This window comes from Mustela lutreola, chromosome 9, assembly GCF_030435805.1.
Source record: "Mustela lutreola isolate mMusLut2 chromosome 9, mMusLut2.pri, whole genome shotgun sequence".
Lineage (NCBI taxonomy): Eukaryota > Metazoa > Chordata > Mammalia > Carnivora > Mustelidae > Mustela > Mustela lutreola.
The window spans coordinates 17,424,336-17,452,192 of record NC_081298.1 but is presented as its reverse complement, the minus strand read 5'-3'; the positions used below and the strand labels follow the sequence as shown (position 1 = coordinate 17,452,192).

The window sequence follows — 27,857 nt, the reverse complement described above, 5'->3', positions numbered from 1 at the left end:
ATTAACAGTTCTAGAGTTGCTCATGAGAAAAGCAGGGGCTTTGGGAGGGCTCATTCAGCTGGGCAGCTAATTCTTTTTTTTTTTTTTAAAGATTTTATTTATTTATTTGACAGACAGAGATCAGAAGTAGGCAGAGAGGCAGGCAGAGAGGGGGAAGCAAGCTCCCTGCTGAGCAGAGAGCCTGATATGGGGCTCGATCCCAGGACCCTGGGATCATGACCTGAGCCGAAGACAGAGGCTTTAACCCACTGAGCCACCCAGGTGCCCCTGGGCAGCTAATTCTTGATTTGAGCTCTGGTCACGACCTCAGGCTCCTGGGATCAAACCCCACGTTGGACCCCTCACTCACCATGGAGTCTGCCTGAGATTCTCTCTCTGCTCCCCACCCCCCAACTCAGAGAGAGCAAGTTCACTCTCTTTTTTCCTCTAAAATAAATAAACCTTTACCATAAAATAGGCAGACACTATCCTTTCTGCTCTTAGTGAATGAATGAGGTACTGTAGCTTAGTACTGTTCAAAACCCACCAAACAAAAATTTTCAAGCAACCAGAGCTGATGGCCTTTGCTCTGGAAGAACAGATATCCAACAATTCTCTCATAAGAGCTATCAAAGCAGTATGCACCAAATTTGTGAACAAAGCAATGCACAAGCAGTGTTGTGAATGAATAAAGCACATCACGGATTGGCCTAGCAGCCCTCAGATGCTGAACGACAGAAGCTGATCCCTGAAATGGCAACCTACTTTCTTTGATACAGTGGATCCCAATCCTCGTGCTGTACCAGGGTCACTGGAGGAGCATATGAAATAGAGATCCCTTAGCTTCACACTCCGACCCAAGAATTTAGTAGCATTAGTTTGGGCCAGCCATGTTTAGGAACTACTGTTATAACCATATGATGGGGGGAACAGGGCAATGAGTTGGGGCCAGAAAGGAAATTTTGACTCAGTTTCTGATCTGATGGAGAGACAGTAAAGAACAGCAGCTCCACAAGCCAGCTTCTCCAGAATCCCAGTGGCATCTTCTCATGATAATGAAGGTATACAAGTCACAAGGGAATCACTGTTTTAGAAAAGCAGCCTCTGAATAGAATGGTAAAACTTTAAGGACTCCTGAAAGCTGCAATGAGAAGTTTTCACTGTAGTTCATTTTCTTTCTCTCTCACTCTTTCTCTTTCTTTCTTTCTTTTCTCCCTTCCTTCCTTCCTCCCTTTTATTCTTTTCTTTCTTTTTTCTTCTTCTTCTTCTTCTTCTTCTTTTTTTTTTTTTGTCTATAGTAATGCATCAGAAGAACTGGGGTAAATGCTGAATCCACTATCTATTAAATAAGAGGTTTTTGGTAAATTATCGTAACATCACACAGGTTAAGCCATGTAGTAGTTATCTATTGCTACATACGAAATGACCCCAAACGCAGCAACTTAAAATAACTAACATCTACTACCTCCCAGTTCTTGTGGATCAGAAATCTGAGCACAGCTTTAACAGGTACTTCTGGCTCAAGGTCTTTCCTGAGTTGGTGTTCAAGCTGTCCGCTGTTGACTATGGCTGCATCTGAAGCCTCAGTGGGGTGGAATCCAACACCAAGTTCACTCACGTGATTATTGGAAGACTAATTTTCTCATGGGATTTTGGAGTAAGGGTCTCAGTTCCCTGAAGGCCATTGGCTGGGGAGCTCCCTCAGTTCCTTGCCCAGTGAATCTCTGCACAGAACCACCCCCAAAATGGCAGCTGGCTTCCCACAGAGCAGGTTAATGCAAGAGTGAGAGAAGGCACCCAAATGGATGCTATTGTCTCTTTATAACTTAATATTGAAAGTTATATCCTAATAGTTTGTCATATTCTATCATTAAAAGCCAGACCCAGCCTACGTTCAAAGGAAGGGATTTTTACATGAATATATTAACAGGAGACAAGAATTATTGGGACTATCACAGAGGCTGCCAACCATAAACTCCAATGTCACTCCACAATGCCTTTGTGAAAGCCCCCCACCTAATGTAAATGAGAGAAGACTTAGAGAAATTACAGCAATATATGTGTATAATAGTATAATAATTTATTTCAAGGAGTCCAGTGAAGACTCTCCAGCTAATTTTATTCAGCTTTGCCAAGTGTTCTGAGCCTTTCAGTTAATGAAGGTTCTTTAATTCTTGCAAGGTTCCAAACTACCCTCTCTACACTTTTCCAAAGATTTTTCTCACCATCTGATACTTCAAGAGAAATAAATGGTTTAATTTTCCTTACAACGTGAATTGCCAATGACAACAATCTTTAATCATTAAAGAGTTAACAGTGCACTTTGAATTGCTTTACCCAGATAAAAAATTCATTCCCTAAGTAAATGAATTAGCCACATAATTGACAGTCAATTCCAGTAATAAAACACTAATTAAGTGATTCTGCTAAGTAAAAAGTACAATGTGATGAATTTGCTAAACAATGGCCTAACTAATAAATTTTCATGCTAAATAAATGGTTTGGAATGGTGACTAAACACTCAGCATGTCTAGGGTCAGTCAAAAAAGCAACTATGCTTTTAGAAAACAATGACAGAAGTGACCAGCTTCTGTCAGCTAGGTACCAGCTAACATCCTTAACAGCACTACACTGGGCTCCTTGCCAAGCAGGGACCAAGTGAATAAGTGTGAATGGGATAGATGTACTAGATTCGGGGATCGGGGGCAGGGAAGTCTCTATGGGTATAGAATGGGTGAGTAGCCTAAATGAGAACTTGGAATAGTCTAGTATAGTCAGATTGGAGTCATAGCACAACCCAGTACTGGGCAAGCAGAGGCAGGATTCAATGTTAGACTTTACCAGGCTAAGGTCAGAATCAGCACCAAGGAGAAATCCTGGGAGTAGTGGCTTCAGGAGAGATTTCTATAGACGGATATGTGTTTTATCATGGACAAGGAAGCTGAAGGTTATAAAGTTTGCTCTAGTATGGTACATAAACAATGAATTCTGGAACACTGAAAATAAGTTAAAAAATAAATAAAAAATTTAAAAAGTTTGCTCTAAGCTTCAGAAGGCTGGCATTGCAGTGGGACTCAGTCATCATAGGTACAAGAGTATGTGTTGTCCTTTAGAAGCATCTTGGGTTAATCCCATTTGCAATGGTGGTTTTTTTTGGGAAGGATTTAGATTCGGAGATGTCCATGCTTCTCTTGGGCTCCACTCATTTGGATTTTCAAATCCTATACAATAAAGAACAGTGCAGACTTTTCATCATTAAATCTTTGCTCTCTAGACCCTTGAGCTGGAACAGGGCCTTGGTTTCCTTGCTTTTCCTTGAACACATCAGGGACCTTGGGGGCCTCTAGTAGGAATATCCTTTCCTGATTTTCCCAGACATTGGGAAGGTCCATAATGAAATAAAGTTGAAGAAGGGCAAGCCATGACTGGTGTGAGTAAAGAAAAATATTAGAAGCACAAAGCCCTCTGGAAGAGAAAGAGAAGGTCATGAAACGAGGGGCATCAGGGGCTGCATAGGAGTTCTGAAGAGTGCTCCTTCTGTTTTCCAGGACTGTGCTGAATGATGGAGTCCAAGGAAGCCAGTATTTGGTGATAAGCACTTTTAAATTAATTATGAAGGCGAAGATACCAAGATTAGAGCTTCTAAGAAGTGGAATTGCCAAGTTATCCTATATGTCTTCCTCAGACTGGTGCAGTGGTCTCCCCTCTGGTTTCCCCATCCCCACCACTGGATCAAAACCTGAGTAATCTTAGTCACCTCTATGTTTAACGGTTCTTGTTTTCCCAGCAACACACAAGAACAATGGTCAAATACAGAATAGTTAAAAGTGAATCATTGTAATCCATCTTGATCACAAAATTGACACAGTGATTCATTCAATAAATACTGGTCAAACATATATCATATGCCAAGTACTAGTCTCTACAGTGTAGACAAAACAGGCACCATCTTTTCACTTGGGAGCTTACAGTCTAGTGAAGAAGGCAGACTAAACCAAAGAACTCTTCAATGAATAAACATTTGTGTACATGATACTTGTGATACATTCTGGGAAGGACTAGAACACAGTGCTAGTAGAAAAAAAAATGGTCATTGTTTAGATAGGTGATTGGGAAGCCCTCCTAAGTTGTCAGTTCATCACAGATCCAAAGGATAAATAGGGGCCAAATGATGAATGACAGCAAGAATATTCTGGGAAGAGAGAATAGAATTATGAAAGTCATGATGTTGGAAAATACTTAGTGTTTTCAAAGCATAGAAAGAAAATCAATATAATTGGATTATAGAGAGAAATCGGACAGTGGCCAAAGATGAGACCAAAGTTATAGACAGGAATAAAATTATTCTGAACCTTGTAGCCCATGAGATATATTTTAGCTTCATCCTTGGAACAATGGGAAGCCAGTGTCAGGCTTTAGCTGAGCAGTGGCATGATGAAATTTGCATTTTTAAATTGCGGAACAGGCTAGGCAAGTAGCTATTTTATAAGTAAAGCATAATAATGATATTGAATTGTTAGGCAATCCTCTGCTGATGATAAATTTGAAAGGAGAGTGATGGGACAAAATAGGAAGGGTTACTGATGAGAGGGCCCAGGGACAATTTGCGAATGCATACATTTACTAGAACATAGCTGGCTTAAGATTAGTGGAGGACCACATAGGTCTTCACTGTAGCAGCAGCAGAAGTGACTCCGCTAGTCTGGAATGACTCTCTACTTTCTGAGCCTCTGTCTCATCTGTAGATCTGAGGGAATTTCATCCTACCTAGATCAAAGGCCCTGAAGATGAAAGGGGTTTTCACCTTGGAAAAACTGAACTGACCCAATGAGATATTAGCTGAATAAGGATACTCATTTAAAAAACCAAACATGTCCAAGTATTTCAGGGCATCAAACTATCAAAATATTGACTGATCAAGAAAATATGGAGCAAGGAGGAAGTTCCTTCCAATCAGTACTTCCGGATTTAACAACAGTCCCAGGAATGGAATGTCACAGAGTATCCATTGGCTTACCACCTGCTTCACTACAATGAGTTGGTTACACTAGTTGGGTTGTAGTGACTATTAATTCTGTGATCAGGTATGTTTGGATGGGAGTGTGGGTATGGATGAGAATGTAAAATAAAATTTCCACGGGCACCACTATTGTGTGCTGTCCCTTTCCTTGAGTCTGATATATGCAGAGACAATACTTATTTTTTACTGGCCATATTAACTACCACTCCAGTAACATTCTCCTCATTGTTGCTAGGATGATCTTTCAGAAATGAGACTCGGCCCTGCCCTTCCTCTTCTTAAGATCTGTGTTAGCTCCTTGCTGAGAACATAATAAATTTTCAACTTGCAGGTTTACAAGATGCTTTAAGGCATAGTCCTTGATTACCTTTCCCAGTTAGTATCCCACCACTTAACCTCATGGAGCTAATGCTCCAAAAGAACAGAACCCTCCTGATTACAAGTCCAAAAGAAGGGACTTCCTGAGCAAAGGGTCAGGGTTGGCTTGGCTTCAAGGACAACCAGCACCTTGAACAAAGACCCTAAGTTCTATCTTCACTATTCACATTTTCTCTCGGGCCCTATGGAGAAGTTAACATAACTGATGTGTTTTAGACACTGTATTTTAGGGAATATATTTACACTTACAAGGAGCTATACAAGAGAGAAAAATCTCTTTCTAGATTTTGAAAATCTTCAGAGATGCTGCTAGACCATGTGCTAGTAATGGAAGAGTTATCAACCCTAACCAAGGTAGAAACTGGAGATCTAGAAAATATTCCTATGATTCTTGATTATACCAACCATGTAGGCTTTCTTACACCTTTGTACCCTTGTACAGAACAGTGAAGTAGTTTATCTCTAAGATTACCACCAATGATTCTTACCCTTCCTATAGGCATATGCCATCTCCTTGATTGAGAGGTAGAGTCTGTTTCTCCACTCAGGCTGGCTGGTGACTGGTTTTAATAATGGTAAGCCACAGAAGTGATGTTAGCCAGTTCTGGCCAGCAGAAGTGGTGCCTAGATTTTAAGAGGCTGGTATTCCTCCTTGGCTTTCTTGGAGCACTCACTCTGGGGGCACCAACCATCATGCAAGAAGTCTGATTGCCCTAAGTCTGCCATGCTAGAAGGGAGCCTAAGTAAGATGCACAGGGAGAGAGCAATGCCAGCTAGCCCGGATATTCTAATCATTTCAACCCAGGGGTCAGATGTGCACATAAAAGAACTATTCGGGCATTCTATCCCTAGCAGATGCCACTTGAGGAAGAACTGAGGCCCCAGACATATGGACCTCAGATAACTGTCCCAGTCATTTCCAGCCATTAAAGTCATTCCAGCTGTCTCCCCATTTTCATACAGACACAAGATATCCCTGCTGTGCTTGCCCAAACTCCTGGCCCACGGAATTGTGAGCAAAATACAATGATTGTTGATTTAAGCCATTAAATGTTGACATGGCACATTATAACAAACCAAAGAACAATGACACGTTTCTCCCTTTCTGTCTTGTCAAACTCATTCTTTAAAATTCAACTCCTCCATGTTTTCCGATAAGCTGATATAGCCTGAGAAGCCTAGCTCCACTTCCTACTGATATTCTCTGAACTCACTTTGCTTCTTCTTACCTAGTAAACTAACGTGGTCCAAACCCCTTCTTTTCACCTAGTAAGTGAGTCTCAATAACTGAAGAAACAGCTCATCTCCCCAAAACAAGGGGTGTAAAGAAGCCACCTCTTCATGACCATAGAAATTGGATCAACATAATAGGTGCCCGTTGTCTCCCAGAACCTTCCCAGGCAACTGATGTTCCCATGGCTGCTTGTGAGGCTATCTAGCCTGTGGAGAACCACAGTCTGTTGCTACGTCTGCTTCTTGTATTTACTACTGTTTTTGGCTTTTTCTGCTGGCAGAGCAGAAAGCAGTCCATCTGAGTTTTGCCCATATTTGTGTGTGGTCTGGAGACTGCCAAGGGTCTTCTTTCTTTTTCCTATGATTGGAGGAATGACTGTATCACATTCCCAGACCAGCCAATAGTTGATCACTTGGGGGATATTTTGAGTAGCAGCTCCAAATTTTGCAGGAACTGTGAAAAGGGGCTTGTAAAATTCCTTTGGTGTTGGCAGACGAGGGATTGGTGGCAGGGGCTGGGAGACATATTAAGATCTGGATATCATGAGGAAGTGGTGATGCAACATGGGGGCTTAAGTGGGTAGGAGAAGAATAAATGAAACAAGATGGGATTGGGAGGGAGACAAACCATAAGTGACTCTTAATCTCACAAAACAAACTGAGGGTTGCTGGGGGGAGGGGGCTTGGGAGAAGGGGGTGGGATTATGGACATTGGGGAGGGTATGTGCTTTGGTGAGTGCTGTGAAGTGTGTAAACCTGGTGATTCACAGACCTGTACCCCTGGGGATAAAAATATATGTTTATAAAAAATTAAAAATTAAAAAAAAAAAAAGATCTGGATATCAACCAATTGGCAAAAAAAAAAAAAAAAAAAATCTTTGATTCCTTTGTCTGCATATACTCAATTCTGAATGCAGAAAACAAGACGATAGTGTATAGTGTCTGCTGAACCAAGGTCTCTAAATATTCCTTTTTATTCTGACTTGGTATATAGGATTGCTTTGTCTGAGTCCTGTCTGTCTACACATCCGTCCAGTCATTTATCCATTCAACTAAATAAGCATTTTTTTTTTTTATCAGTTCTTTGCCACACACCATGCTATGTGCTAGGGATACAATTATATGCAAAACATTAATGATCCTCCTGTCTTGGAAGCTGGCATCTATCAGAAGGGTTGGACCTTAAACAAACACATTCAGAAGATGAAGTCAGTGGTGAGAAGAAAGGGGAACAAAATTCTATGAAGCACCGAATAAAAGAATCCAATCTGGTCTGGGGAGAAAAGGGTTAGGAATGGAAGAAATCTGTGAGCTGAGATCTAAAGGAGTCAGTTAGGAAGAGGATGGGTCTAGTGAGATGAGGAGTTGGGAAAACATTTCTATTAAGTGCTAGAGAGTAAATAATTTAGGCTTTGTGGGCTAGATGGTCTCTGTATCCATCATTAAGGTCTACTGATAAAGCACAAAGGCAGCTATATATAGACAGTTTGTAAACAAATAAGCATAGAAGTGTGCCAATAAAGCTTTATTTACCAAAAGAGAGAGCGGGCTGCATGTGGCCTATGGGCTATAGTTTGTGTCCCCTGCATGGGACAGAGCAATCGCATGGACAAAGGCCCTAGGGTAGAAGGAGTATAGAAGAGGTGAAGCACTGAGAGAAGAAGGTAATATGACTGGAGCTCATAGAGAAGGAGGCAGTAATATGTGACAGCTTGGGAGAGGTGGACGAAGCAAGACCTGTATGTAAGGTAAGGATGAGAACTTTGGTTTGTAGCTTAAGAATAATCAGAAGCTGTAGAATTGTTTTAAGTCAGAGAAGGATGAGGCAGCATGTGCCAATTTGCATCTGCTCAGTTGTTGAGAAGAACATGGACTAAAGAACGACAGATGAATATGATGATTATTTAGGGCCTGTGGATCTTATTGAGGTAAGAGATGGTGGCAACTAGGACAAACATGGGGGAGAGTGGGTGTGGATGGGTTCTAGCTATATGGAAGGGTTAGAATAATCAAAACATGGTGTCGAACTGGTTGTTGAGGGTAAGGGAAAGGAACTCATCAAGATGAGTCTGTACTGTTTCTCCACGGAATGTATCCTTAATGTTACATTGAATGCATCTCCACTTGCTTTGGTGCTAAGGAACTTATTTTCATTTCCAGCCTCCACATAATTAGGAAGTCCACTGGCATGGTTGGTGAGGTGAAAAGTAAATCACTTAAAGAGAGATGAAGCACATGGCTAATGGGCAGGGTGGCTTCCCTTCACCAGACCCCATTCTCCTTGCAGCTTCCCACGACTATCTCTACCAGAAGAATCATGCCCGATCATGCCCGATCACTGTGGTTTGCCATCCCTGTGGGCTTTTTAAGGGAAGAACTGCCTTTTTCTTGTTAATGTCACCAACACTTCGCATTCTGGTTGGGGGATCTCCTCACTTGAAATCTGTACACTCTAGAGGTAGGTATGGGTGAGATTATATATTTGATGTAGTGTGGGTAGTTCTCTCAGTTGAGTCAGGAATATCTCACTAAAAGTCAGCCTGAATAACTAAACCGCATGACACCGTCCTCCAGAAATACGTAGGGCACCATAAAGAGAATAGTGAGGATGGTAATAATGATGGGGACAGACAGATTTTGCCTGTCCTTGGCCCTGATCTTTTCTTCCACTTCCTCAAATGCTCCCTTCTTTTTTTTTTAATATAATTCTTTATTATGTTATATTAGTCATCATACAGTACATCATTAGTTTTTGATGTAGCGTTCCATGATTCATTGTTTGCATTTAACCCCTACTGCTCTATGCAATACATGCCCTCCTTAATACCCATCACTGGGGCTTACCCATCCCCTCACCAATCCCCCCGCAAAACCCTCAGTTTGATTGCCAGAGTCCATAGTCTCTCATGGTTCATCTCCCTCTCTGGTTTTCCCCCCTTCATTTTTCCCTTCCTTCTCTTAATGTCCTCCATGCTATTCCTTATGTTCCCCATATAAGTGAAACCATATGATAATTGTCTCTCTCTGTCTGACTTATTTCACTTAGCATAATGCTACTTCTTAAAGATGTTCCCTTTCCAAACCTCTACTTCTTGTTTATACCTCATACCTACTGCCCATCTCTTTGGCAAAAATTTTAGGTGGGCTCCTTGAACTGTGTGATGGATCCAACCCTACAACTACTCCTTCATCGACTTTCCAAGATATGTAGATCCACTCCCAACCCACTAACATATATCAGACCTCAGGTTCTTTCAATTTCTAATTTGAATCAGAAAATTCTACTTTGAATATTGAGATTCTATCATAATCCAGCCTAAGTAGAGAGCCATGAGGTCACCTAATCCATTAACTTCTTCACACACGCTGAGATCCATCTCAGAGTCCAGGTAGATGACCAGAACTTTCTGCATTTGTATCCCATTCACACAGTCCCCTTTATAGTCCCGTGTTTTGCCCCTCAGTTGTGACTGCTTTTCTATGGATACTCCTAATATAGGAGTCCCGGTTCAACATTCTGGCTCTTCTTCCACTAACTTGCTAAAATGACCCAAGGCAATGTGTTTCATCTCAATGGGCCTCAGTTTCCTTATTCATGGCAAAGTGTTCAATCACCTTGTGTATACAATGCAGCAAATATTTATATCTCTAGGCTGCACTCCTAGATGTAGCGTTCCATGATTCATTGTTTGCATTTAACACCTAGTGCTCTATGCAATACATGCCCTCCTTAATACCCTGGGCTCCAGGCCCACAGATTCAGCCTCCCATGTGACATCTCTTCAGTGACTCAACAGCACCTCCGACCTAACCCTTCTAGATGTAAACTCCCCCTCTTCTGCTCCAAATCTGGCCTCTTCCTGTGCTCATGATCTCATTTAATGTCATCACCACCCACGTAGGCTGAGTATGAGCAGAAAAGAGAAGATTTTGGACTAAGCTCTGGGGTACTTCAATGGTTAGAAGATGGAAAAAAGAGGAGGAATGGATAACAAAGAAGGAGGAGAAATGGCCGGGGAGGAAGGAGAAATACCAGAAAAAGAAAAGTAAAGCAAAGAAAATGTTTCAATAAAGATGGGGTGCTGATAGAAACCCAGATTCAAATCCAGACTCGACCTCTTGGTAGCTAGGTGCCCTCAAGCAAGTTAGTTTAATTCTCGGAGCCTCAGTTTCCCTAAAGTACCTCATAGAGTTGTTAAGAATACGAAATGAAGCATGTAAAGGGCTTTGTTCAGTAAGTACACATAAAATGTTAGCTAGGAGAATTATTATTTATGCTTTCAACTCATCAAGGCTGTAGCACTGAGCTGAGGGAAAACAAAACAAAAAAACCTGGTCTGAAAGCTTGGTTTATTCTGCTACCTAGCAACTATATACTTACATTTTCAACTTCACTTCTTTATCCCTGAGTACTTTAACAAGCACTTTCTAAGTGCCCTGTTGTAATTCAGGACTACCTAAGAGATACAGAGAACAATCTCTTTTCTTCTCAAGATGTAGTGGACTAGCATAAATTGCCAAAAGCAACATTAGCTTTGTAGATTTACTGAGGTCTCTTTGAGAAGGAACAGCTGGGCTAGCTCATGATGCAATTAAAGGTCTAGAGCTGAGGAAATGTTGTTCCTACTTATCTACAATGGAAAGCTGAATCGATACAAATGAAAGAGAATATTAGGCCAGGTTTCAACAACATCCAGAGGCTCCTAACACTGGGATCACTCTAATTCCCAACTAGGTTGCCCCTCCTGTAAAGTGAATTGAAGTAGGCTACAAATTGAAGACTCTTCTCAGTAGGTTCCAGCCATATCTCTGGCCATATGCTCTCAACACAGAATACCCTGTATTCTAAGCCCCCTTTTCCGAGCCCACCACGATCTCTTTCTAAGCCTTTGTCCCTTCCACCAGGCACAATCTTTCTCTTCCACCTCTCTCAAGTTAAAATCCATTCTCTCACATCATATTGTCTAAGGCAGAATCAATCACTTATTGAGCCTATGATGAGTGTTCCTAAGGCACTAAGTACATCTTTTCTCTACCACTTATCATATTTATTGAAATTAATCCACTTACAAGTCTCCTCTTGGAGGACAATAATATCCTTGAAGGCAGAGACCATGCCTTATTTATCTCTACAACCCCTACAGCACTTGGCATACAGTTGGTATTCAATGAATATTTAAAGGAACACCTCAGTTCCCATAACCAGGAGATGAAAAGCATAATTCAATTTGAGAAGATTCTGTTTGTGCAGAAATTGGATTGGGGGTCTACAGAAAATGTCTACAGAAGACAAACCATTACTGACCATATTTCATTCATCCAAAGGAAGCAACTCCCTCTTCTAGCCCAGGTTCTTTTGTTGGTGACTCAATAAGTGACCTTAAGGGAACTCTCTGGGACTCAATTCTTCATCTTTAAGATGGGAAGCTTGGATCAGATGGTGTCTAAGCTAATTTTAGTTCGGATGGTCTATTATGTCCCTTTTTGAGTCTATGTCCTTCTCTGAAACTTGTGTTAGTTTAAGTCAGTGTTTGTGATAGACAGTTTGTCTACTTTTTCAAGGCCACTTAAATTTCCATTTCGCACTTCCAGGGAATAAATAATTCCATTCAACTCTGGGTTGCCAGGAATTAAATAAGTGTGTCCTTTAATCTGTCAGCCAAGTAGATGATTACAAAATATTCAATAATCCCTGTAAAATATTCAATAAAACTGGAGGTGGCAAGCTTGTAACATTCAATTCCTCTGCTCGATTCAATTTAATCTTGGAGCAACCAGAAAATATAATTGTCCTTGCAAACAGAATTTCGTGCATTTTTTTTTTTTTATTTCTCTTCATGATGTTCTGTTGAGCTCTTGGTTTCACTGTGTGACTCATGATTGCTTTTCCTTGTAAATTTCCACTGCTTCCATTCTCTTAGGTTGTTTGCTATTCTGAAAAAATGAGAGAAAGCTCCAGAGATTGTTGAGAAAGAATGCCTACAAATGGGGCACAGCTATAAATGGGTTTTAGCAACCTTAAGGCCCAGTACCTCCAAGTGGTAATGCCTTCTTGGTGCCTCCACCCTGGGATATGGGGAGCTTGTCTGTCTCCCCCAGTGTGCTGTAACTCTCCTATTATCAGAGACAACTTGGCACATAAAGAACAAGGCCCTTGGAGTCTGACAGTCCCAGGCTTTACCTGGAGCCAGTGACTCAAATTCGAGGGTGGATCGGCATCATCTGTAAGGCTTGTTAAAAACAGTGATGGCTGGGCCCCACCTGCAGAGCTTTGGGTTCAGTAGGTCTGGGTGGGGCCCAAGAAGTTGCTCCCACATGATGCTGATGCTTCTTATTTGGGGACCACACTCTGAGAACCACACAATGACTCAGTACTCAGTATCTGGGGTCTTCAGTTTCTTTCTCTATAAAATAGGATGAGTAACACCTGTGGTTTAGTGGCAGGGTCTTGGCTGTAGGCACATCAGATCCTGGTTTCAGTTCCAGCTCTGCTGTATCAAGCTATGAGCCTTAGGCAAGTTCCTATTGTTTAAACCTCAGTTTCCTCACTTGTAAATCATCAGGGACAACCACAACACTTATTTAATCTTCCCAACAAGATAATGCCTATAAAACACTCAGTTGGAAATAGGCATATAATTAATGTTCAATAGAGGGTAGCTCATATTAATCATCATCATCATCATCTAATAATTAGTCCATCATCTAATAATTAGTCCATTAGTCCTCCAGACTGGGAGGATTAAGTGGACTTACTGGTTAACACAACAAGAAATAAAAAATACCTCAGTAGGCTGGGATAACAGGGTCAAATCTAATGAGAAAAGATAGCACAAAGGAAAGTCCTTTGTCTGGGCCCCCAAGATCATCTTTACTTGGGCTGAATGAAGTAGCCTTAGTTGGAAGCCATGAGCTCTGCATTAGGCAGATATGTGACGAACATCTGGAGGTTCACTCAAATGTGAGCAGTATATTCTGAACTCAGATTTGGAATCCAGAGTGAGGGTAATGGCAGGTCTCTAAACTTCCAATGACTAGACCTAATGCAGAGAATCACAGTCATCTTGGAGACCATGCACTCCATGGACATGGGCCAGATGGAGACAGAGGTGCCAATCGAGATTTTGAGCAGACCAGAAAATAGAAATGTATCCTAAATGAGACTGATGGCTGATGTGGGCTGCTCATCCCGAGGGAAGGAGATTCAGGGCATGCACACGGCCACAGTCCGACAGCATGTGGTGGGAAGTGGGTACTACAGGAAGAGAAAGACTGACTTCACTACCTTATGTGAGATCAGAGAGCAGACAAGGGCCAGCATATGGTGGCTGACCGATATGTCCTTGGGTGCAAAAACAGGAATAAATGGATGGAAGTTACATACAGCAGACTGCAGCTTAAAAGGAGAGAGAATTCACTACCAGAGGAATTGGAACCAGATGGGGCTCAGAGCTAGAAGATCTTCACTTGAGTTCCAGCTCCATCATTGGTTCTCTGATTCATACATTCAAACAAATACTCAGTATCAGATAGGGTATCAGATAGGCCAGAGAGTTTGGGTAGTTGTCAGGGTACACACTGATTGGCAGCCATGGACAGCCTAGGAGTCCATGCTTAGGACTTTAGCCTTTCCCTCAGAGGCTACAAGGACCCACTGAAGGGATTTAAGCAAAAGGGATTTAAGCAAAAGGGAAGGTCAGGTTGGAGTACTACAAAGATGGGACAGCAGAAATGTATTTAACTTTATTGAATTTAGGATTCCTATGACACCAGAATAGAAATTCCTACCTGGTTGCGATGCTTTGAGAAGTAGAGATAATGCAGCATCTAGCAAAACGACTGTCCCAGTAGGTGACAAACAGAGAGAAGATATCATTAGCAATCTTTAATATCACACATAATCAAGGGCATAGCATCCCAAGAGAGGGTCACAGTCAGACCAGTTTTCCCAGAGACCCATTTCTCCAGCTGCCTCAATATCCTCCTGACAGGGGGAAGGACTCTTCCTAAGGAGTTAAAGGCAACTTCAGCCATTACCCTTTTAAAGTCATGATCTGTATTCCCTATTTGAATCACTTTAGTTACATAACATGTCCCTAAAATAATCAGGTTAAAATTTTGCCTGGCGCTTCCTTCTGCCCGCCCCATCTCTGCCAAGCCATTCTGCAGGGTATCAAGCTTGGACATTCCCTGATGTACTCACAAGGACATCCGTTTAGGAGGTCTGTGGGCTGAAGGTCACAGAGTACCATCAGGTTTCAGGATCACCCGTCTTCATCAGCAGCAAACATCTCTGAGGCCATGGTAAGCTCTGAGGCTACCGGGTATATTTTTGGTTACACGGGAGGTACAAAGTCAGGGGAAGAGTCCTGTGGCTCTTTTTGTAGGCTGTCATGCAGCCATTGTTGGGCTCTGCAAAAATCTTTGGTGTTGGAGCACCTGTTCCCCTCCTGAGCTGCGAGCTCTCTGTGCCTGGGGCCATCCCTTACTCTTCTATGTATCTGGCTAGAGCTTGGTCCAGGATCAGAAATGCCTGAGGTTGGGGACATCTGGTCTACAGTCCCACCTCCTGGAAAGCTCCCAGTGGGATGATTCCTACAGATCCTGCCTGTTAGAGCACCCACCCCACCCCCAACCCCACCCCAGGCAGTTGCCTTCCTGTGGGCTCTTCAGTGGACAGAGGAACCAAGAGGAGGCGCTGTCCTCCCAGCCGGCAGGGCAATTCTCCTTAAATGTTAGAGGGAAGACAAAGACAGTCTGTAGTCCAGACCTCACTATGGATTCATCATGTGCCTTGAAGAAGATTTTTCAATATCTCACAGCACCAGTTTCAACTGTAACATGGGTTTGATAATACACCACCGTAGAGGGCTCCGTGAGCTGGCTGGTCATGGGGAGAAGAGTGGCGCTCCCCCTTTCTCCTAACTGTCAGCGGCTGCCATTCCTAGTCCAGGACAAAGTGCACTGGTTCTGCAGTCAGATAACCCTGTTTGGCTTCTAATCCCATCCCCACTCTTTGTGGGTGCGATGTTGGACTTATTTATTTCAGCTCTCTGAAACTCAGTTCCCTCATTAATGAAGTGGGAATATTATATAATTTATAGGCTTCCTACGAGACTTAAGACTGGGATGTATACAATGCATATGGTCTAGTATATACTGGGCACCAATGAAAGTTACCTTCCTTTAGGTTTTTGCTACTAAAAAGCTCAGAACCAAATTGGAATGTGAAAGTTACCAGCCTGCATATTTAGATCACTTGTTAATATAATGCAATTACATTTTAATCCAACTTGATCTTGCTCTTGTCTTCATTTATGTGTTCCTGATCTTGATTATTTATTTCTCTTATTACTGTTTTACTGTAGGCACTTTTGCTGGCTATGTTCCCAAATTTTCTGCAGAGCTAGATGGATAGAATCAAACTGATGTCAGGAGAAATGGATCCTTAACATAACTCTGCAAATGCCGATGTGATTGGGGCATGGAGTCTCTCTGAACCTCAGTTTCCCTGTCTGTAGAATGGGGTTAATAAGAATAACCTACAAACTATCTTATGATGCATGAATAAAGATTTTTGTCTCCAGCATTTTGCAAAAGGACCTTTGAAAATTATGAAAAACTTGGCAAAAACACTTCTTATATACAAGACACTACTTTATGCATGCCTCAGAAGGCAAACTGTATGTTTTGCTTGTAAGGGGCAAGGGTTTAATGATTTCCTTGGAACAGGTGACATCTAAGGAAGGACGAGGTGAAAATGACTGCATGAAGCCACCATATTCCTATTCCAGATCCCTGGCATTAGACATCTTGAGGCCAGCACCCTGTGGCTCCAAGGAGGCTCTCCAGCCAGGCTCTTGTCTTTGTTTTTTTGTTTTGTTTTGTTTTTATTTTTGTTTTTTCCATACTTTATTTTTTTATTATTATTTTTTTATAAACATATATTTTTATCCCCAGAGGTACAAGTCTGTGAATCGCCAGGTTCTTGTCTTTGTTTTAACCTGTTCTTGGAGGCCTGAGTGACACATATACCAGACCACCGTCTTCTGTAAAGCCCCCCAGGCCCCAATAAAGATAAGACTCCCTGCTTTCCTTTCTGAGTCTCTCAGACGCTCTGTACCTTCACTGTCTCTGTTTTCACCTCCTGCTGATTTGTGCTTGATTTCTAGCCTGTGCACAGCTAGGGACCTTCGTGACTGGTCCTGCAGAACCCCCTCTGGGTCCTCGGACCTGGCCCGCCAGCATCACTATCATAGAAATTCAACAGGGATTTGTTTTGAAGCACTTTGATTTGAACTGAAATGAACACGGACAAGATGACACCAGGAACAAAAGAGATAAAAAAGAAGATGTAAGCACAGATATAAAAAGATAGCATCAGAAGAAAGACCTGGAAAATTATCCCAGCGAGCGAAAGATTTCAGGAAAAAAAAAAAAAAAAAAAAAAAAAAACACAACAATCAGGTATACAGGGCGATAAGATCAAAATGAGATTACTTAATAAAACCCAGCATTTCTTCAAACCGAAGACAATCCACATTGTTTGTCCTTGAAATGTGGCGTGCCCTTTCTCAAGACTGCTGTAGCCCTCTGAAGCCAGGCCCAGCGCTGACAGCGCCCTGTCACCCTTGCAGCCTGGAGGTCATTTTTCTCTTACAAAATCCAGAGGCTTGCCTGAATGGCTGCTGCACAACTTAGCAGTCATTTGGAATAGAAAGCCCCAGAACATCAACGTATGTAGGGAGAAGGGGAGTTTAAATTAAGCAAGAGTCCACCTGTTCAATAATGAAATAATTGCTCAGGGCACATTCTTCTGTAATCTTTTCTGATGTGACATGTATTCTCGGGCTCTGCCTTTCTCAGTGCATCCTCAACATTTGCAAATCATCTCAGGGCCTCCTAAAGCCGATGCAGAAGCCAGGCAGTCACTTCCCTAATGCCGCGAAAATAGATTCAATTTTACATACATCAGGGTGATTTCAGAAGCAATTTCTACATCTCTAGTGTAAGCATTACTTACATTTTTCCCCCTCAAATCTCATCCCAGTGGTTCCACAGGGCATTTTAAAAGGTACCTGATACATTCCAGGGCATTAAAAAGAATCCCCAGAGCGTGTTTGTGGCTATAGCCTGAGGACACCAGATGCATAGATAGAGTCCTGAAATATTCAGGGATGCAAACAAATGCAAAATTTCTTAACAATTGAGTATAATGCCAGTTCAATTTTTTCCCCTGTCTTTCTAAAAGCAATATCATTAAAATGTATATACATGTATATCTGTCTATATATGTCTTTGCCTATGTACATATGGATATGTCTGTGTTTGTATGTATAAATCACACATGCATATCAGTCATTTGGAAATATTCTCTCTCTTTACTCTGAAGATGTCTAATTAGATTCTCTTGGACAGCTTTCCTCTTCCTCTCTGGCTGGCCAATCTACCTGAGTCGTGGGTGCTTTCTTGTAAGTTTTAGCCCAAGGGGAAAACAGTGGTGATGTTTCCCCTTGAAATCCAAGAAACTGGCATTACCCAGGTTTTCCCTTGAGATGAGAAAGCTCAAGATCAAATACCTATAATTTTGAGGGTATGTAGCTATGACTATAATATTTTTGGATTTCAGTCTTCCCAGGGCATTTCTACAAATGGAAAAAAGATGTGCACAAGAATCTGGCCTATCCAGGAAAGGTTTTGGGTGAATGGGTATCACTTGGCCAGGATGTTCTATCAGCTAGACTCACCGTAGAACTTCCTGGCCCCTGGGCCCAAAGCAGAAGAATTGGTGAGAGATTAAATCAGGCAGAGACTCTCAGGAAGCTCTGGACTTAAGGAAAAGCCCATTTCTCTGTCAACACTCTGTCTGCTTCTCCTGGCCATCTATGCCACTCTGCCCTTTCCTCAGTCCTGAGGGAAAGTATGAATCCCGGTGATGCATCTGTGTTGAGAAAAGAAAACGCACTGGATTTGTGGGGAGGGAGACTACAAACTTGCTCTGCTCTCTGAGGAAAACGGACGTTAAATATTTGCTCATGAAATAATCAGTATGCGATGTTAGATTTTGTCTTTAAAGTCATCACGCAATCTTAAGAAGTGCGCAGACTCAGCATGGCCAACGACGGGCAACGGGACAGCATCTGTCTCCTGAAACAGCACAAAAGGAGGGTAGACGATGCCACTAAGGTCGCATTTTTGCTGACACATTAACCTGAATGTGATCACGATGCACAAAATCAGATTAATCTGGATTGTGCCACATCCTATGGGACCATTGGCCTAGACTTTTAAAAGATGTCATGACCCTGGAAGAAAAATTAAAGACGGGAGGGCCATTCCAGGTGGAAGGTGATAGAGAGACACGATGACCAAGTATAATGTGAGCCTCTTGACGGGACCCTGGACTGAAACAACAGCCACAGCCACAGCAACCAACGCTTGGGGGCCCCTGAGGAAATTCAACTGTAGATCGGTGTATCAGATACTGAAATAAGGTTACATTTCTTGTGTGAGATAATTTTATAGTGGTTATGTTGAAGAGCTCTCCTAGTTCTTAGGAAGCACTTGCTGAATTCTCTGGAGATACAGTGTCATGATGTCTACAAGCTACTTCCAAATGGCTCAGAAAATCACATTTTATATATATATATATATATATACATGCTCACTAATTACTCACACACGCTCTCTCCATGTGTGTTTGTGTGTGTGTATATCTCTATATCTCTCTACATATAATAGATATTATATAAAATATATATGTATGTATACATACACATATATATGTATATATGTATATACATAGACATGCTCACTAATTACTCATACACGCTCTCTCCATGTGTGTTTGTGTGTGTGTATATCTCTATATCTCTCTACATAATAGATATTATATAAAATATATATGTGTGTATACATACACATATATGCATATATGTATACACATATGTGTATACATATATACATATATACATATGTGTATACATATATACATATGTATATACACATATACATATATATACATATATATATACACAAAATCACATTTTATATATATATATAGACATGCTCACTAATTACTCACACACGATCTCTCCATATGTGTATACATATATATACATATGTGTATACATATATACATATATACATATATGTGTGTATGTATACATACATATATATTTTATATAATATCTATTATATGTAGAGAGATATAGAGATATACACACACACAAACACACATGGAGAGAGCGTGTGTGAGTAATTAGTGAGTCTAGGGACAAGGTATACGAGTATTCATTTTACTATTTTTTCAACCTTTTTATAGGTTTAAAACTAATTTCTTTCCTCAGGCAGCATGTCAATATTTGAAAACGGCTATCGCTCCCCTCAGAGTTCAGGGTTCTTAACCAGTGTGCCTGCAGGAACTGTCTAAATGACTTTTACAAAATCCACATCCCACTTTACCCGTCATCTTCCTCCCCCTCTTCCCTCAGGAGATTTTGATTTAGTGGGTCAGGTGCACAGCCTACATATTTCTTTGAAAACTTTCTCAGATGGGTTCTGTGTTGGACCTGACGTTAGCAATCATGGGTCTGCATTAGCCTCAGAACCTGGATCCATCGGGAATTAGCTAAGACCCTCCGAAAAGGTCAGCCAATTGCATGGACCTTTGGATGCCTTAATCTACAAAATGGGGCCAATCATACAAAGTATCTTACAGGGTGTGGAGAGGACAAAGATGGTCAATAAATATTTCTTTCTTTTTTTTCCTTCATTTTCTCACGATCCCTCACCATGCCCAAATTGACCCTGTCTATGTCACTTTTACAAATTATGTTTTCTTCCATTCGTCACTGACGCAGTGTGTGGAGGACATTTGTCTATGCTCATATTTTTTAGAGTTTCTGAATTTCCCTAATCTGGAGCAGAGGCTGTGGGATCAAGCATTTCTAATAAAACTAGGAAAAAGACTAGCTTAATGAAAAATGAGTTAGCTCATTTTTAGCTCTCTTGAGTCTGACCACCAAGGTAGCTTTGAATGTTGCCAGTCCTGAGGTTCTCCTCTGGACTAGGGTTCGCCCTAAAATCTTAGCCACTTCTATTGGCTTGGGATCCTGTATCCACTCTGCATGAGGGCTCAGGGGCTCTTGACTGAACACTACTTGGAACACTGGCTCTGCGTTGGACCCGGCCAGTCTTGGGAAGTCTGGCTTGCAGGTCTGGATGTGTTACTCATCAGCTATGGGACACTGGAAAACTTGCTTCTCTGAGCCTCAGTTTCCTAAGCACTTAAAATACAAACCATTATAATCCATGATGCACCTACCTTACATAGTTTATATGAAACACTGTTTTGAAAACTGTATTCAATTCAGTGTGGCATGTTTTTCTCATTATGGGTGTAACCATGTCATCTTTTTTTAGGGAAAAAAAAAAGAAACCCCAAAACTGTTAATAGTTTTGTTAACAAGCAGTTAAGATGGTCTGCTCCCATTTCCATCTGCTTTGGGGGACAGTCTTAAATCCTTCTTTTCCCTCGAGATGGGCTGCTTCAAGTCTCTGCCAAGGAGAACCTTCATCCTTGGAACATCCCAGGAAAGCATCCTGAGCCCATGCCCTATAGCATCTAACCACTGTGAGGGGTCCGTAGCAGAGGTACCAGGGTCAAGCTGGACCATGGGCATTCCCTTACACTTAATTGGCTCAACTTACTGAATCCATTAACATCCTGAGAGCTAGAGGAGAAGCCTTCATCGTTGCGGCTGGTGCTGAGCTTGGTGGTGGGTTTGTCGGCTGAGGCCACAGGTCCCATCTCCCTCTGGGCTCCACTCTGTGTCTCCTTCTGCTTCTTGGCCAGCTTCCTTTGGGACATGTGCAAGGGGAAAAAATCACAGTTAGATGGTTTCAGTTGTTTTAAAGGATTGGGAAGACCAGATTGCTCTTCTTTCCCACTCATCATCCTCAACTCCTGAACCTGTTTCATTCTCCAGAAACAGTCATGGTGGGTCCTCCAATGCCAAGGTGGAATAAGCCTAAGACCTCCTGAAATCATTAATGGCTTTCCTTTACTCAGAAATATGAGACTTAACCTGGCTCATTTCCAACAACAGGTATGTTCTTTACTTGAACTTAAAATGGGAAATCAATGAGACTTGGGTGATGCTTCCCTTGCTCTCCTTCCAAAGCGGGGGAAGAGATCAGATGGATCTTTCTGTTCCTAGGGCTCTGAATGAGATTCACAATGGAGAACTAAGAGACTAAGATTACAAAATAACACACCAACCAATGGTAGACTGAAGTAGGGTCTGCTGGTTGGTGAAGGGTAAGGCTGGGGGTGGGGGTAGTCAGCCTTGTAGATCAAAGGAGAAAACTGAAAGGTGAACTGGATGACTAACTACTCCCATAGGAATAAAAGATCCTCAGAACCAGGTGGTGTTCATAATAATATTAGCTTAAAGCAGTGGTTCCCAAACTCGGGTATAAATTAGAATCATTTCAAGAGCTGATAAAAGGACACAGACGCCCTAACTCATAAAGGCAGGGTAGAGGTGAGGTCAGTGTGTGGTCACCTAGTTCCCTAGATCACTCTGACATCATCCACTGAAGGTTAGAATCATTGGCTTTGTCCAGGAAGGCCTGGGTTCATATCCCATCTCACCATCACCATCTCGCCATCCCATGACCCTAGCAAATTCTTTAACCTCTTCAAATTCTGTCTAACTCATCCTCTATGTACAGGGGGAAACAACTGGGCCAGCGCCCCAGGGTCATGATGATTAAATGAGAGCAAGTGTGAAACACATCGAGCACAGTTCCAGGCACACAGAGAACATTCAACACGTGGCAACTGCTCTTCTTGCTTTTATGGCATCCCTACTGGTCCAACCTCATTCCGGGAGACCCACTGTGAAATCCCTAGATATCAAGTGGTAGAGATTTTGACACCTTCTGTAGCAGCTGATGGGTTAAAAAGCTCTTCATATGGATTTCAAATCTAACTCCCTTTAATGTTAACTGATTGTACTGAGATCTTTAGAAATACAAGAACATGGCTAATACCTCTTGCATGTAGCAATTCTTCAAATATTTCTAAAAAACCAACAAGGTTCCTCTGAGATTTCCCCACATTTCTGATTCTAAATATAGTTATTTTGTTCCTGTGATGTGGAAGGTGATGGGCACATTAAATATCTTTGGGGTAAATTCTCCCAGGTCTGCTGCCCCATTTTGCACAGGTCTTGGCTTCAATTTCAAACTTGGTCACTCCTACCTCAGCACAAAAACAACAGGTCTCTCAGAGAAATCAAATTGAGCACCATATAAAAAATAATTTTCCAAAATGGAGCCTGTCTGGTCACAAAATAGGCTGTTCAAGAAGTAATGATCTCCCTATCAGAGGAGGTATGATACAAAACAATAATCCCAGACATAAAGTATTTTTTAATTAAATATTTTATTTATTTGACAGAGAGAGACACAGAAAGGGAGGGAAACCAAGCAGGGGGAGTGGGAGAGGGAGAAGAAGGCTTCTCACTGAGGAGGGAGCCCGATGTGGGGCTCGATCCCAGAACCCTGGGATCATGACCTGAGCTGAAGGCAGATGCTTAATGACTGAGCCATCCAGGGACCCCTAGACCTAGAAGTATTTTAGGGTAGTTCATCTAGGATCAGTTCTGGTTTGATAGTATGATAGTAACCCCTTCGCATGGTCCATCAACGTAGACACGGTCTTCACAGAAAAATAACAGATGGCACACTCAAGAGGGGATAACTTGGGGACAGTTTATGTGTAAAAGGACTACTGCCGAAAGTAAGAAGGGTAAAGGAGAATGCAAGGTCCACTGTAATGACAGGTGAGCTGTTGGCCACCATGTGGGACAAGCAGAGGAAGCAGTGACCAGAACTCCCAAGGAGAGAGTTGTGAAGACAAGAGAAAACCACCTGCCCCGAAGAAGCAACTCTCTCTCAAGGGATCCAGCTGACCCCCCCCGCCCAGGGAGGGAACTAGGGGCATAAACACCCTGACTACATCCTCCTCTCTCACCCTGACCCCCAAACAGTGGCTCTCATTAGCTAAACCCAGCTGGAAGCCGGGGGCATGGAGTCCATGTCGATCTGGCATTGAAAGCACAGAGCACAGTAGCGAGGCAGGAAGAGTGAATCTGGATCCAGGAAATCCCCACCAACAAGAGAATTTTATCTTCCCAATTTGGGCCCCAAGTTGAAGACAAATGCAGCCTAAAATGGAATTCTTCCCTTCTTTCCTTCCTACCTTTCCTCCCCCCCCCCCACTCTCTTTCTGTCTCCCATTGGCCCGCAGAAAAGAAGGGCCCTCAGGGAAAGGAATGCATCATTTGGTTAGGATGCTTTAGCTATAGGCATTGCGTTCCAGCTCAGACAGAAACAAGAAGAAGCAAAGCATTAGACCAGTTGGGCCTTTTCTCACCATCTCCAGGCCATCAGACTGGGGGCAGGGGGAGCACCAGCGAAAGAGAAATGAGTGGGTCTACTACGGATGACATTTCAACATTTTATTCTTCATTTATTATCAAAAAGGAGTGTGTTTAAAAATGTATATGTGACCTTCTTAATCATAAATTTGAAAAGATATACAGCAGATTCATTGCCTCTCTCTGAGCTCTCCTCACATGGCCCCAGCAGGAAACAAAAGGAAATCCAGTAAGAAAGTTAACTTTCAAACTAGAAGTGAGTGTGTACTAGAGGCTTTGATAGTTCTGTAAGGGCAGAACCCCCACTAATCTCCTTCCATTAAGGGTAAAATGATATGGGGAGAGTTGTCTCAGGCACAAATCCTTTGTTTCCAAAGGAATAATAATAATAATAAAACAAAGGTCTTGCTGCATCTATGAAAAATAGGCATTTAACAGAAATGTTTGGGTAGCTCTGAAAACCTGGATGAAAAATGAAAAATCGAGCTTCTCCAAAACATAGATATTTAAGAACTGGACAGCTAACCAAGTTGTAAAAACTGAGGAGGATGGCGTGTTTAGTATTTAAGCCCATGGCTGACAGTGTTTGCGGTGATAATGATACTCTGTGGCAATTTAAAAACGTATAGGCAGGTGTTTCGGCAACTGGCAAATACAGCTACAAAGCAGAAATAGAGGGAAAGGATGTAGAAGGAAATAAAACACAAAACCATAGTTTTGGAATCTGTATTGTATCAGAATTCAAAATTTAAGCATTAAAAGACCCTCTTGGCAATATAGGAAAAAATCATGTTTATTCTTATAATCATGGAGCTTAACTGATTCCCCTCCCTTTCTTTCCTTAGAAGAGGGGGAAATCCAAGCCTCTGAGTAGGGCATGAAACTCCCTCTGCCTATGGCTCTAGGCTTCAACTCAGCCTTATCTTCCACACACACGTCCTCTTGGGAAACACCAACTGCCTATCTTCTTCTTCTTTTTTTTAATAGTTTATTTATTCATTGGACAGACAGAGATCACAAGTTGGCAGAGAAGCAGGCAGAGAGAGGAGGAAGCAGGCTCCCTGATGAGCAGAGAGCCCGATGCGGGACTCGATCCCAGGACCCTGAGATCATGACCTGAGCTGAAGGCAGAGGCTTAACCCACTGAGCCACCCAGGCGGCCCCCAACTGCCTATCTTCATCCCCAACAATTCCTCAACATTCTCTGCTCCTTAAAGTATCCCCATTCTTCTCCACGGGCCACCTCCTCTGCATCCCCCAAGGCTCAGCGGTATTCAAATGCCACCTTTCCTTTGAGGTTTCTCTTGCTCCTCTAACTAGATTTGTGGTTTTCTCTTCTTGGCTGACTCATCCACTGTACAAATATTTATGGAGCACCTACATGTACCAGTCTCTGCTAGATGTAAGATCACCATGACAAGAGCCAGACATGACTTTGACCTTCACAGAACACAGACACTACTGGCAAAGAAAGGTGCTAAACAGATAAATACAGAAACAAATATAAAATCACGAAAGTGGGGAGCCTGGGTGGCTCAGTGGGTTAAGCCTCTGCCCTCTGCTCAGGTCATGGTCTCAGGGTCCTGGGATTGAGCCCCGCATCGGGCTCTCTGCTTGGCAGGGAGCCTGCTTCCTCCTCTCTCTCTGTCTGCCTCTCTGCCTACTTGGGATCTCTCTCACTCTCTCTTAAATAAATAAATAAAATCGTTAAAAAATTTTTTTAAGTCACGAAAGTGATGAAAGCCAAGGAGAAGAAACACACGGAGGTAGGAACATGCCAACAGGTGATTTGAACCCTCTCAGTAGATTAAGGAAAGCTTTGTTGCCATGTCAGCTAAGCACTTGTCTAGTTGAACTGAAGTGAATTCAACTCTCCCACCCACTAGGGCAAGAACCTCTTGGGTGAAGAGCTTTTGACTTCTTGCACCTACTCCAATTTCTCGCTAAGTGTCTGGCACACAGCCAGGGCTCAATAAATTTGTTGTACAAATTTATATTTAAAAGTCTACAATTTGAAGTGCAGAAAAAATTGCCATGCTACTCTGACTGCAAATTATAACCACTTTAAAAAAAGATACATACAAGGAAAGAGGAAGAAAAACGTGCACAAAATTAGTTTGTGACCTGAAATATTTCTACTTTATGAATATTTTTGGCTGACAACTTAGCATTTTCTTCCGGTGGTTGTCATAGAATTCTTGTGATGTTTGCAGAATTAATGGAATGTTTACAGAAGTCAGAATTTTTTTTTTTTTCACTTAGAGCCCATGGAATAGCCACAACCACAGAATGTTTTTTTTTTTTTAAATCGCATAAAATGGTTACATGATAAATAGGATAGTCATATTAGTCATGGAATCTTCAGATCCTTCAAGACTCAAGTACTTTTGACTTCTGAAACTTGGGATTTTTTTCCTCTAACTGTTCTGAGATTCTTGCCAACTGGGTCACACAATTTCACCAGCAGGGGGTACCAAACACTGGTAAAAAGACAACATACATGGAAGCGTTTCTATTCCTCTACAGGGACATTTTTAGAGCTGAAGAATGTTTTAAGACCTGGCAATCCAAAGTTTACTCTTTCTGACAGGTGGGAACAATGTGATGTGACCATAGCTCTTGGCATTCTTTCTTCTCACCGATCACTCTGAGGTCTTTCTGACCTTTGCTTGTGAGCTGAGTGAGTGTAGGTGGCAGGGGAGATGCCCCATGATGGACTGTGAGTCCTATGATTTATTCTCCGCACCACTCTTTATAAGGGGTAGCGTCAGGTGCAATGGCCTGAGGGAGAGGAATACGAGGCTGTGAAAGGTTCTGAAATCACACTTCGAGAGAAGGAGCGCAGGAAACAATGGGGATTATTTCTCAAGGAGAGGGAACATGTAGGAATGCTCTCTTCACTCATCTGATGTCTGGCTCTGTTGTGGCCCCAGGGAACAGAATTAGAAACAGGTTGGCTTGAGACAAGGAAGAAAGAACCAACTAGAAGGGCTTGGGTCTCTCTTGGAAGTGCTGATGTCCCCACTATCCTTCTCGTTTCTTCTTCTTTGGTGATCTTCTTTCTCTACATCTTTTAAGTCCCAACTCAAACGTCCCCTAGTCTTAGAAGTCTTTGTCTCCTTCCCAAAGTTAGTAGTGTCTTCCTCTTTGCTCACTGGTGTGTTGGGAAAATGTTTAATAAACACCTACTTTGGACCAGTAGCTCTTAGAAAGAGACCATGATGTAAAAAACCAGGCATGGCCCTTGCCCTGCTTAAGCTTTCAGAAGAAATGAGCATTCCATCACTGGAAAAGTTGAAGTAGAGACTGAGAAGCCACTTGGGAAAGAGGCAGTAGGGAATTCTGCCATCTGGATTCTGTAAAACCCTTGAATCTATTCTGGGCTGGGAACGGGAGGCTCCAGCCAATTGGGGGAGGGTCCTGGGGGCTCCCCATAGCATGAAGAGCTATGCCCATGCTCCTACGGAGACATGGAGAAGGCATTCTTTCTTTTCCCCACAGGGGTCTTCCTTTGACCCATCCTCTATTGGTATCTCTGGACAGACCTTCCTGGGGAGCAACAAAGATGAGGACACTGGAGCCAGAGAGAGATCCTCAGCCCATAGAAAGTGGACAAAGAAAACACAACTGAGGCTCGACTCCTATTACAAGCTGGCCCTCTCCCCTTTGGAGCCGGGTTGTCCCTGAGCTGGCAAGATGGAATCTTTAATTGAAGTTATTCATCAGAAATATAAGGGAACTGAACCATCCGCTCATTTTACTCAAGAAGAAATAGGCCCGGACAGAGGAGGGGCTTA

The 27,857-nt window shown here is 42.2% G+C and overlaps 1 protein-coding gene across 12 annotated transcripts in view; it reads right to left on the bottom strand.

The window, feature by feature from the left end:
- Positions 1-27,857, bottom strand: part of PTPRT (protein tyrosine phosphatase receptor type T) — a 1,057,545-nt gene that overhangs the window by 116,786 nt on the left and 912,902 nt on the right. For all 12 annotated transcript variants that reach the window (XM_059133123.1, XM_059133124.1, XM_059133125.1 and 9 more), the window contains one exon: positions 21,323-21,471. In XM_059133123.1, the coding sequence (XP_058989106.1) occupies positions 21,323-21,471 (149 nt within the window). The remainder of the gene's footprint in view (positions 1-21,322; positions 21,472-27,857) is intronic.